This window comes from Calliopsis andreniformis, chromosome 4 (genome assembly GCF_051401765.1).
Source record: "Calliopsis andreniformis isolate RMS-2024a chromosome 4, iyCalAndr_principal, whole genome shotgun sequence".
Lineage (NCBI taxonomy): Eukaryota > Metazoa > Arthropoda > Insecta > Hymenoptera > Andrenidae > Calliopsis > Calliopsis andreniformis.
In genome coordinates this window covers 4348496-4361931 of record NC_135065.1, presented here as the reverse complement: position 1 = coordinate 4361931, position 13436 = coordinate 4348496, and the positions used below count along the sequence as shown (strand labels likewise).

The following is a 13436-nucleotide window of genomic DNA, read 5'->3' as shown; positions in this document are numbered from 1 at the left end:
ACTGAACCAAGTATAGTAAGTACTCGCTGTAAACTCGTGACTTAGTACATGTTTGCAGAGGAAAGAAATATGTAGACATTTAAAATTGTTTTATGTGTTGGTGACTCGTTATTGTCAAAGAATTTTATGGAAGAAAATGAGAGAGTAATTTTAAGCGAGGATAGGGACAAGGTCATAACGAGGAAATAATATAGCTTGCTTTTTTTTTGGAGAAAATGATGCGTGTTCGACGTCATGTTGTTAAAGATAATGTGTTCTAAGACTTGTTTCTAGGTTTCTTTTGTATATAAGGTTGCAACCAGTATTTACTTTCTATAAGCTTATAATTCAGTATAATTATTACGTTTGTGAGGAATAGAAAATGTCTTTTTATGTTGAATTCAAGAAATAATAACTTATATCTGTCTTATGAGAGCCCAGATAGCACACGACGTCTTGAAGACGTCTATTTTATGTTCATTTTATACCTGAACATCTTACGACGTTATGTTGGACGTCTCAAAAATGTCCAACAGTGTACATTTTAAAGACCTCAGAAAATTAACGTTCATAAGACATCTTAGAAACTTATGAACGTTAATTTTCTGTGCATCGATTCGTCCAAAAGTGTAAGACATCTTAGAAACTTACGCTTTTGGATGACTTAAAGACGTCTATTTTTTGTCTAAACGTCTCATAGACGTAATTTAGAGGTTTAAGGTATTAAATGTCTTATAAATATTTTTTAAGACATACTGATTTGTAACTTCGAACGTGTTAAAGACGTCTCTTGGACATTTCTAAGACTTTAATGGATGTCTTTCAGATGTATTGAAACGTATCTGTGCTATATGGGAGAGTGAAAGCAGTTGAGAGAGTAGGTCCAAGAAATAAGTTGAATAGTAACGAGTTTATAACGAGGCAATACTGTATAGATAAAGATCTACATGTCAGAATGCAATAAGTCACATTATCTAAAAATTTGAGTCAACGTCTCAGCCAAAGGCTACGAAATAAAACTGACCCTTTTGATACACATAAATTAGAGCAGAACTATTTCCAAAAAGAACTGGAGCCTATAATAAGCCTTACGTCCACAAGACGCTATTATGACTCAAAACATTGAATCATAAACCACCTCAAAAATAGAAACACACGATCACCATCGTTTTGCCTTGCAATCACAGAGTCCTCCTCAGCGCCACAAGTGAAACCATCGAGTTTCCCTCGCGTTTATCTCGGCGAAGATATTTTAGTCGATCTTCCATTTAATCATGCCGCAGTCTTTCCCACCCGAATCATACGTCCGAATTTCCCCGGCCGGGACAGGCCTAAAAGGACCATCGATCGCCTCGTAAAAGGACGAGAAGAGCGGTTCAGGAATATCGGCAAAAAGACGTCGGCCGCAGCTCCTTTGTGACGTCTAAATGTTAAATCGGTACAAGAAGAGAGGCGAAGAAGCCGATCGGTAGCGAGCCGGCTTTACGAACACGTCCGGGGGGCCCCGCGTAACCAGCCCCTGATTGGCCGAGCGTTGTACCACGTGGCGGCGTTGCGCGGGTGGGGATTGGCCAGCACGGCCGCGCACCGCGGGCGAAAGCGGCCAAGTTTTGTTCTAGTATTTACCCCGCGGTGTAAAGCTGGCTCTCGCGCGGTCCGCCGTCCTCGCGGTGTAAGTCACGTTCCATTGTTCCGCGTCGCCCGTGTTCCAGGTTCCTCGCTCGTCGGTCGCCGTCCTCGCGCGTCCCGGTTCACGGTCGCTCGGATGGCGAACGCGTAGGAACCGAGCGCCATGATTGGGTTCGCGCCGCGAGCAACACGCGATCATCAACCGGCGGCCACCGTCGCGGCAAGCGACGCGTTTTTTCCGCGACGAGGCTAAGTGCGTGCGTTTTAAATACCGTTTCGCCCCCTGTGTCTGTGTGCGTGGCCAGTGTGTGTGACTGTGTCAGTCGGATAAGGGGCAGGGAGGGCCGCTGGCCTGGCATAAGCGTGCACGCTGTTTGGGACCATGGAATGCGCGCTGACAGGTATCCACACCGTCGCGCTCAGAAATTCACCGTGCGGTTCTAACCTTCTTTCCCCTCTTCCTCCATCCGTGAGAACGTCGCTTCCTTCTCGCTCGTGTAACGGCCTAGCGTGCCGCTTGCGTGTTTACGCGATCGTCCACCTCCCTTGCACCCCTTCCCTTTCTGTCCTTCCCTCCTTCTCCCCCCTCGTCGTCCTTACCGTCTCGTTCCTTTGAATGATCGCCCTCGCGCATGCGCGCCGAGCGGACGCTTCGCCACTTTTGACAGCTGTCACGGGCGAAGTGTGCGCGCAGGCGAGTCGTTTTATTTCATCGGATGTCGGATGGAAGGGGGACACATTGTCGTTTATTGCTCTTCTTTCTACTGTTGTCACGTACCGATGGCTTCCATCGCGATAACGCGATAAATCGCTGCCGGGACTTTCAATCGGGTATTTCTGCTCGATTTTAGGGTTGGATTGGATAGTGTAGGTGTTTTTCAATGATTTTGGTACTTGCAGGGTAAATGTACAGATTTTGTACCTGAGAATCGATGCGACCCAAGGCCTGTTTTGTTATTTTTCGGGAGAGCTGGAAAATAAATGCGATTGAGGTAAATGTCGCAGTACCTGGACGCTTAAGATGTCAGATGACTCAGTAACTGGACAATCTTTTTCAAAATACTTGAAATGCACCTCGGTAACTGAATATACTATTTTATGATATTATTTTTTGTTCTTTTATTAAGTACATTAGTATTCAGACTCAAAATGAAGTAAAATTAGCGTTTGTGTTTAGGTATTGAAACATGGTCAGCTACTGGGATATTTATCTTACACATTTCTTAACGTAGTATTCGAAGTAGTTTATACTCTTAAATTTCTTTCATTTATAACGCAACTTAACTAAATACCTATTATTCTAATAAAATGGAGAAAAAGCAGTAAGATCCTCTAAAAAATTCGATTTTGAAAAAAATGGACTTGGGTTAGTCTGGCTCTCAGTTACAGAATTACTGTGCTTGTTAAGGTTATCTGTCCCAATTTTTGTTGAATTAAACGATGTTGTTTCAGTTTTTCGTACTTCTCGACGTATTTACGTTAACGTCAGTATTTTCTCTATTGATAGGAATTTTTTCATGACTAAAATATTAGGAACATTTTAAATATTAATTAAAATACAAACAGAAGTTCACGCACCAATTACTGTCACACATAAAAATGCATGGAACAAATCCTAAGTGAAAATTACTGCATACTTATCGTGTTTTCAGTGTTTTAAAAGTGTAATGTTATGTCTTCAATTCGAATTTGTAATTTAAAGGCTCGAGTTTATGACCAAAACTAATATTTTCAATTTAATGTTACGTGTAAAAATAAAAGGGGGGCACAGTATTCGGCCTCCATACAGTATGTAATTGGTACTCTTACCCTAGGTGTAGGTTTCCAGATTTATTGTGGTTGCGTGATGAGTGCACATACGGGTCTGTATACATATGTATAGAATGGAATACGCTCAGTGTATTGAGAGATTTGTACATAATTGAAGCGTTCTTATGGAAAGTAGCGAAATACTTGAAACGAAAAATTTCATTTTGTTGAGGTAGCTCTTAGCTCAACGCGAAAGCCCAAGACCTCATTCAGACTTGGAGGACCACCAATTTGGATTACATGAAACCCTTGTACAAAATATGAAATCGATTTACCGCATAGTTATCGAGAAATTATTAATAAAAGCTGACGCATTTTAGTACCGCGACACATGGCAGAATCGAAAAAAATTGCTTCTCAGCTACTTTTCATGTCTGAAATCGAAAAACTATATTAAAGAATTTTATTAAAATTTAAGAGAGGTTGCATTGAAATATTATCAAGCGAATATATTGATTTCAATAAAACTGTCCGTCTAGTCTTTTCGTAACTACTAATGAAAGAAAAGATTTGTGTAAAAATTTATCTGTCACTTGCAATGAAGCTAGTCAATTGTAGCTAAATAAATTTTCTTTAATAGCCCAAAAAACTTGAGACTTGAAATCGTTAAATTCTAAGTTTGTTGAGTTTTATGTTTTACTAGAGATCCAGTAGATTTTATATTTTGAACTCTAATAATGAATATCGAGTCTTTTTAAAATTCAAAATTTCTTAACTCTTCAGCTTGTGATGATGAGAAACACTTTAAAAGAAAATTCGAACTCCAACGATGTTTATAATGTTAGACAATTTAGAAATATTCTAAAAGATTTTCTACAAAAAATACTTACTTATTTTCAGATAATACCTTAAGAAATATGAGTATTCTTTGCTTCATACATGTTAGATACAGTTTCATCTAAAAACTTGACCTTGATAAGGGGATCAGGGCTTTTTATTTTCGCATGACAATTAGTGTGATAGTTTGTATTAATATGATAAGGTTGCATCAATTAAAAGTTTCCAGCAGGACAATATCTTTAATCTGTATATGACGTATATCAGATATCTCTATTACAGCGATGGACGATTATTATTTTTAATAAACGTTAATCAGGCGATCGTTGCCGGATCGCTAGACGTATCTGCTGCACAAAGCGTGTTATGTAAAGTGAAAGTATCCACAGAAACGTGTTAAAGGTTGTGATACCTGATGCAAAATCGTATACATATTGTGGATTCTGGTCATTGTACGGTTGACTTCTTGTGCAACGTTTTATCAAAAAGAAAGAAAATTCGTGATGATACGTTGGATGTTCCAGTACCATGTGCAAAGTTAATTGGATAGTAGAATCTCTTACCAAAAATAGTAAAAACGAAGTTCTTTTAATTAATGTGGATATTCTACTTTGTGGAATATTTAATCCTTTTTTCAGTGAAAAGTTCTTTTTTGGCTGTTTTGTGATACAATTAAGTTGCTAATCTTGAAATAATTTTATTAATATGTACATAAAATGAATATTAGTTACGTAGAACGGCTACTTCATGTAAATTTAATATAGATATTAAAAGAAAAAGTGTAATTAAGATAATTGATAAGAAATATGGATTTAGGTTCATTTAGAAAGACTTTATTTAGTGAATGTAAGTTTTTATAGTATTCTATTGAACGTGCAAAGTAAATTAATTAATGATAATATCGGTTGGTTTTAGAATAAATTAGCCTCATTATAGATTAAGAATATTCACGAGTTTTATCTATTAATCTATGTAAACTTTGTTAGCTATCTGAGCGAAAAACTTAACACACTGTGAGTCTGTTTGAAATGTAATGACATAATTTAGTATAATATATTATTTAAATATCTGTTACAATTTCTTTCTAGAGTTCTACTAATACTATCTTATTATATAGCAATTAGCGACAGAAAAAAATTTAACATTGATATTAACTCACACTTGTAAAATTACTTTCATTCTAAATTTTACGTATGTTAATACTGGTGATTTCAGTGATTTGTTCTGTAGAAATTCTAACACTTGGTGAGAGTGAATAGAGAATACATTCATTTCTATAATTTTTTTAGAATTTTTGTTGTAAATATTTTCGATTTTCGATTTTCAAATTTTCTTTTGTCGAGTATCGCATATGTTACAATACATTCATGATATAACAATACAATAATAATCAATATACATATGTGTATAATAATTTACAGTATTGTAGCCTTCTATAAGAAACTAATACTTTACAATTTGAAAATTTAAATAATTCCTAAATAAGCAATTTCTTTCATTTAGATTTAGAATTTTCTTTTTCATGTTATGTATTCTATTATCCATTTAAATTTGAACTAGCACTTTCAAACGTACTAAAAGAGAAAAAAATGAGAGGAAACTAAGTGGTCCACCGAATATATTTTTTATACAGTCTAATATTTTTATTGACACATATCCAGGGACAATTTTACACTTCTACTGCATTGTATGTATACAATGCATTATTGAATTAAACAGTAACTTGTCGCTGGATTCGGTGCTCTGAAAACTAGTTGTATGACGTTAGTAAGTGGAATGGAACAGTTTCTGTCCATTTCTTTGAAGTCACGTGCCAAGGACACCTGACAAATGACATCAGAACGTTGTTCAACCGCAGACACTTGAAATTAAAACATTTGTTGAAATCCTTCTCCGCGGCTAATGTTTCTCACGTCTTTAGCGTCCGGTTTTAAATGTATGCTAATCGATCGTTGCTTAGATAAGTAACGGTAGGGGAATGGCAGTAAGGACATTCTATGATAAAGTTTTAATTGGCTTTAAATTTATTATGAATTTAGTAAAGTTCAAGAAAAATAAAGAGTAAAATTGTATGATGGCACTGGTTTAATGATTCCGCGAATAGGAAAACTGATTTGATTAAAAATTAGTCGAATTGTATATTGTATAAAGTTGAACAAAATTTGAAACAGATTTGACTGATATAATAAAAATATCAATCAAATGTATTTAAAAATATTTTTGTTCACATGTCTATTGCAGGAAAATATTATCTAATATTTATATTGAGATTTATTGCAAATAAAATACTCGTTTCGAAAGTATCTGCAAAAGAAAAAGTGTTATTTTCATTGAAGAAGTTGAAGATGATCTTAACATCTTGGAAGGGACAATTTAATAATAAAAATAGAGTAGGACATCATGCAACGTCCATCTCAATTAGTTTTCAATGAAGTCATCAGTTATGGAGTCATCTAAATGCTTTTAGTTTCAATGAGTCATAAATTTGTTTACGAAGAATTATTGAATTCTCATGTTCAGGTTTTAAAGATATTTTCCTCTTTGTTTTTAAATTAAGGGATCTGGATAAGAGTTGAAGAAAGACTATAGCACAGTGGTTTTTGCAATTAATGTTCTAAATGCAGCAATACTTCGTTATAGATTTATTAGTCATTGACGAGTTTATAACGAAAAGTATATTTTTAAGGTCGATTCGGTATAACAACTAAAACTCATTTGTTCTTAATTCTACCGCTTATATTGTTCAAACAATTCCAAATAACTAAACAACAGAATGCAAATAACGCAGAAGTTTCAGTTCTCATGAACTATTTTTCATTATACAAACCTTCTCAAGTTCAATTCATTTTTATCTTCAGATAAGTACATAAATCATACTCCATTATATGTACGACTCCAAAGGGTCAACACAATGAAAGAAAAGAATAGAAGCAAGGTCACCTTGAAATCTCAGCAACCAACAATCATAAAGCACAAGCATAAACAAATCATCAGGTTGCAGAAAACAATTTCCCAACCGCTCCACGAGGCGCCCCAGTGCATGCGCACGAGATCCTCAACAAGTGGTTGCAACACTGAACCAGGAAGCAAGTTCACAGAATTCGCATGTATACGCGTAGCCCGTGATCCACATCGAATTAGAACAATAAATCACATGATCGAGGGCACGCGTGTCCATTACATAACAAATAGTGACGTCAATTTGAGAAAATATTCGAACCTTCTTGCATCACATGCCCCATCGAGACTTTACGTCGCTCTTGACTCTAGATCAACTCCTGTTCGAGTTAGTTCGCGACGAGTAACCTTGGTCGCCATCGGTTTCAAATAATTTCTGGTTAACTGATAAATAGTGTAGGTCGAAGGAATTAAAATGTGTGAGAATTCTGTTATAACGAGACAATTTGACTGCAATATTCTGAATTAAGTCTGCGAAAATTACAGTTCTCAAGAGAATTTTGTACCTTCTAGTTCTAGATTTTGGGCGTCAGAACTGCAAGGAAAATGTGGTCTTATAGATCTTGCAAAAGTCTCCTAAGTAAATTTAAGTACGGGAGACTTGTAGGACCTGTTGTAAACCTTTGTAAAATTAACAAAGGTAGCTCAACTATAGTAAGAACAGTTCCATTAAATCTAGAAAGTTGGCTCCTACTGATTATATTAAACTCAGGATTCTTAGAGTACTTTAGTAACTTCTACGAAGTACTTCAATAACTTCAGCTTAACATTCTTTTCCATGTTATCTACCATGTTCCTTTCTAAAATGGAGTTCGCAGAGGAACATAAATTTAAACATTTTAGGAACCACATTTTCAAAAGTTTACGTCATAAAATTCGATAATTTCCCCTGCACATAGAAATTTTCTACTGTTTTAAATATCTTCACAAAAATCAGTTTCTGCCCTCCATCAAAAGTTAAAAGTTAATAATAAAATTCTGCCCTTATGCTTCGTTCTACCCTAAAGTTGAACTCTCCAGGCAAGTGCCGTTTCTTTTCCCTGGTTGAGTACAGAGGCCTCCGGGGTAATTAATATAATCGCGGTATTAAATTCAAGCATTTCGCGGTCGTTAACCGAAGTCGCGGCGAGGCAACGGTCCTGGGGCAGCCAGTCAATTATTCCGCCGATCGGAATAATAAAATGCAGCGGGAACTGGGTGGGTGGACAGTTGTGTGAGGATTTCAGCGAGGTCCTCGAAATTACGAGCACGCGTACTGTTCCTTTTTTCTTTTCATTTATTTTTTCGGGTCTGGTCCAGGAGAGAGAGATACGACCGCAATAAAGTTTCCTCTTTTCCTGGCGGGACACTTCAGGGAGAGAGGATCGTGAAGGGCGACAACCTTTCGATCCTTATCCAATTACGCATGCGTAACTTCTGGTTGCATAAGAATTCCTGCCGCGCGCGCGTCGTTTAAATCCGCGGCCCCGGGGCAATATTTAACGCTATACAGCTCGTTCGTTGGATCCTTCTTCGTATATACAGGATGTTTCCAAACATGTGGGACGTTTTTGGATAGTAGATACGGACTTGGATAGTAGATAGTTGGATAGTAGACAGTATGGTGTAATACTTTCTTTAAGATTCAGGAACGTGAGTCATTCATTTAACTCTTGGATGGTCGACCTTCGACGCCAACGTAAGAGGCAAACCCTGGGACTTATTGGACCCATATTAATATATAGGGTGGTCAGTTTAATTTGGAAACACCAAATGAGTGGTGGCAAGACTTACAATGCTGACAGCATTTACAATAAGTGCCAACACTTAGAAGGTTTCCAGTTAAACTGATCACCCTGTATATTTTAAAAATAGTTTCTCTGCCAAAATTATGTATTACTATACATCTAAAGGATAGTTAGACAGTAAAACGAATGCAAAATGCAGAAAAGTTATTCTTTATTCTTTATATACGCAAAATACTCAGATTAAATCTGACCCAGGGTCAGTTGTCCGAGGGTTAACCTTTAACTACTATTGTCGGTCTGTGAGACCCCTACTAATTACTTATTTATATCTATTTTCCTTCCTGCATCACTTACGAGCCTGTCAAGAACAATTGATTTTGATTTTTTATTTGCACTTGTACATTCATAATAACGCAATAAACGTTAGCAGTCTGTAAGACCACTAATAGTGGTTACATAAGTTTTAATAGGTATAGTAATTAAGGGTTAAAAGGCCGAAATACCTCTAGACCTAGTAGCACCTTCAAGAGAGTATGACACTTTGCAGGCAAGTAAAGAGCCAACGTTTTAGGTTTCAGGTAATATTAAATATACTGTAACTTTCAAAACTCTGCGTTTCTGGGCATATGTCCTATTTGAACTATTTTCATTGTCTTTATGCCTATAACCTACTCTCTAAAAGTGTTCCATGTCTTTGTTATTTTGTACGGACTCTAGGTCAACGTTTTACGCAACACATAATAGCGTATAACTAAAAAACTGGGTGTCTCTGAGCATATATGCACATACAATTTTTCCATTGTCCTCTTGTCTAGAACCTATCCTCCAAAAACGTCTCACACGTTTAGGAACACCCTGTATGTATTCGTTTCAGCATAGTTGCGAGCGAGGACCGTTGAAATCCCTGTATCTCTCATCTGTACGGTACCATTGGATCCTCCGGGGCTGGGGGGGAACGTTACACCTACGCGTTTCCCGTGCGCGTGTAACGTTTTTTCAATTGAACTGGGGAGAACTGGGGTTCAATGGATTCGCTGTGATACACGGGCAAATTGTTTCATGATTGGATATATAGGCTTTCCAGCGTGGACTTGTGGGATGGATTGAACTGAAGCGTTGTGTGGCCTTTGTAGACTGGATGTGATAGGAGTTTGGGGTATCGTTGATATTATTATCTGTTTAAGCAGCGTGCCCTGGCCGGGTCAATTTAAAGTGGTGTTTAATAGGTTCACTGTCCTGTGATTACGCGTAGCTTAGTTCTATTTAGATGATGATTTCTGATGGTGTTTTTGTTGGATTTTGCGTTGGAGCTTTAATGAAACAAAGTTTAGATTTTGTTCGTGCAGGACTTTGATTGTCATTGTTTGTTTACTTTGGTTTATTTGAGATTTTTGTGATTAGTAATCAGGTGAGAGGTATATTGTCTTTCTTAACGTTTTGTGAATGGGGCTTCTGCTGGTATGTGATAGTCTTATTGAATTTTTGAAGTTTAATGTCATGTAGCTCAATCAAATTTAAAAAACGGAGATCTATATGAGGTTTTCTTGTTTTAATAGAGGATATATGGATTATGAAATGCATATATAATTTCTTAATTTCCGGTATAACTGTTCTGCACGTTCCGTTGCAAAACCTCTTCATTCGTTGTAATGCAGATATTCCATAGTTCTTGTTTGCAAAATTATGGTATATTTGCATCTCCCATATCTTTTAATTTTCTGTTAAGTTAAACTGTCTTTTGTTTGCTACTGTAATTTAGCTTTCAATTGTAGTAGCATTGTAGACAAATTCTGTAATAACATTTTTTAAATGAATTTTCTCACTCCTGAAATATAGACTTTTCTATGCTGAGTTGGAAATCGTTCTAAAAAAAGACTTTTCGAATACTGTTATTAGATAATAATTATTTTGAAATTAGTATACAGTAATTGACTTTCAACAATGCAAGGAAAAAATCATACACAGTTTATGAACTCCAAATGAATTAAGAATGCAAGTAGTCGGAGTAAACCTTATGAGTGCACTGTGGATGTTTACCCATTTCTGACGAATTTAAGTGTTCAAAAAGGTACATAATATACTTAATGTAAAATACTTAAAAGATAAAGCAAAATCTTTATAGTTTCTTGAATGTATGTACCTGCGCATTATATCGTCTCTATTCAGTACCATTTCGTTAATTGTACATCTATGAGTCTGAATTTGCATAAACATATAATCTTATGATGAAGGTGCTTATAAATACGTCGTAAACTCATAAATAAAGCATTGACAGTGAACGGTTACATAGAACAGGTTATTAGCCCGCAATTTATGGCGAGAGTCATTGAAAAACAAAATCTCTGTAGTTCCAGAACGAGGCAGCTAGAACAGGCACGTTAGGTCAGCCTTTAACTAGAACGATACACATCTTAACGACTCGAAACCACAGGCTACAGAATATGTAATAGATGAAATAGAGAATACCGTGGATAGACAAAACGCAGAAACGGAATTCGAAATTAAAGTCAAAGAAAATACCGTTAAGACGCCATAGTAAATCGTTATTTAGTCTCTTTAAGTAACGGTAGTATCTCGTACTTCTCTGCAACAGTTGGTCCATTAAGCGCGGTAATAGGTATAAATAATTCCGTGGCGCGCACCGTTTCATTATTTATTGTAAAGCAGAACTGATTGCGTCACCGATGTTACACGCAGCCCTGTCGCTACTTATCTCCGTTAGTGATTCCTCTAACCGACATTAAATTTCACCTATAAAACAGCCAGTTAAATTTCCGCGATACTACCTCGCGGCCAATCCCCGCCACTATGGAATCCGAGAAGGAAACCATTGAAAGTCCTACCAAGCGCCACGGTTCATAAACTTTAAACAAAGTATTCGCGATAATTTTAATGCCCCTCGTGTAACGTGTCCTCGTAACTAGTGCTTTATTCCCTGCTTACGTAATTTCCTGAACTTCCTCTTTGGATCAGTTCTCGTCTTGGTTCCTATAGAAAGGGAGCAAGGCTTAGTATGTAGTATTTAAAGCATGCAAGATTTTATAACAATAATGTGGGGTTGTTGATAAGGATCAGAATAATAAAGTACGTGTTCATGTACACACACGTCAGTGTGTGATATTTGTTTTTGTTTGCGATTCGTTTGGGTTGACCTATGTTCAGTGATTGAATATGTATATTTGAAGACTATAGGGAAATAAACCATATTTAGGAGATATTAATATCTAAAGTCTTCCTGCGCGCTTTAACTCTTCGAAAGATTTCAATTTCTGAAAATTGAAAACTTTGAAAGTCTGAAATTTTTGAAATAGATTAGTATCTTAGCTAGACCTAGAGGCTGGAATAAATGAGGTTCATCTGCAAATATTGAAGTTCCACTTTATTCCGAATATCCCTTAATATTTAACACTCTCTAAACTGTAGACTCTAGACTCTAGACTCTAGACTCTAGACTCTCGACTCTAAATTCTAGATTCCTCTAGATCTCTTAACACTTAACACTTTCTAGCTAGATTCTCGAGTCTAAACTCAAGACTCTAGACTCCTCTAGGTCCCTTAACACTTAACACTCTCTAGACTCTAGACTCTAGACTCCTCTAGATCCCTCAACACTTAACACTCTCTAGACTCTAGACTCCTCTAGATCTCTTAACACTTAACACTCTCCAGACTCTAGACTCCTCTGGATCTCTTAACACTTAACACTCTCCAGACTCCAGACTCCTCTAGATCTCTTAACACTTAACACTCTCCAGACTCTAGAATCTACACTAAAGACGTTACGTATCTTTAACACTGATGAATGTGCATGAATTAAGACCCGTATTCGTTCTTGCAGAAAAGGAAGACCCACTGGGAGTACTTCGAGGGTAGATTATGAGGGTCCCCGTGGAAAAACGGAAAGAAGGTTCACAGCTCGGCGAAGCGGTTAATGATCGGCAGCCATCGAACACAGCTGGCTACGTCTCTGTCTCCTCCAGTTGGGGATGAGCACGAACGAGCTGGACGCGATGGCAACGACGACTACGACGACGACGACAGCGACGCTGTCCTCGTCGCCGATCCTCGACGTCCCGACCGAGGACGAGGAGGAGCCACCGACCTTGGGCGAATCCGTTGACATGGATCTGGTGAACGGACCGAATCCGTGGCTTCCGGCCTATGGCTTCCAGCTGCAACATCATTCTCATTTCCAGCCGACGCACGAGGATCTACGGGCTAATGGTTCGTACCCATTTCACTTTCTCTTCCTTGTTAACAGTACGGGACTAGCGACTGTGACGTCCCGAGATTCGTACGATATTTGGAGAAAAACGTTGTTTTGAGCATTTCGACAGGGGGGGCAGAGGTTGTGAATTTTTGAAGATTTTGGGAGACTTCTTGGAAATTTAGAAATGTGTATGTACTGTGGTAGGTGGTATGTTGTTGTAACATCTTGATTGTTAATGGTATTACTGTATATATACAGGTGAATGTGGTACCTTTTTCAATGATGTACATTTCGTTTACTTCATTTCTTTATTTTATTCGTCTATATTTTGTATGTATAAGGGATAT

The 13436-nt window shown here is 37.2% G+C and overlaps 1 protein-coding gene across 6 annotated transcripts in view; it reads left to right on the top strand.

Annotated features, from left to right (window-relative positions):
- Positions 1 to 13436, top strand: part of LOC143178352 (uncharacterized) — a 116053-nt gene continuing 102617 nt past the window's right edge. For 5 of the 6 annotated variants that reach the window (XM_076376947.1, XM_076376946.1, XM_076376943.1 and 2 more), the window contains exons 1-2: positions 1735 to 2009; positions 12718 to 13103. In XM_076376947.1, the coding sequence (XP_076233062.1) occupies positions 12866 to 13103 (238 nt within the window). In that variant the 5' untranslated portion in view covers positions 1735 to 2009; positions 12718 to 12865. Of the gene's footprint in view, positions 16 to 1734; positions 2010 to 12717; positions 13104 to 13436 lie in introns of those variants that run through there. The other variant, XM_076376945.1, reaches the window with a different exon arrangement.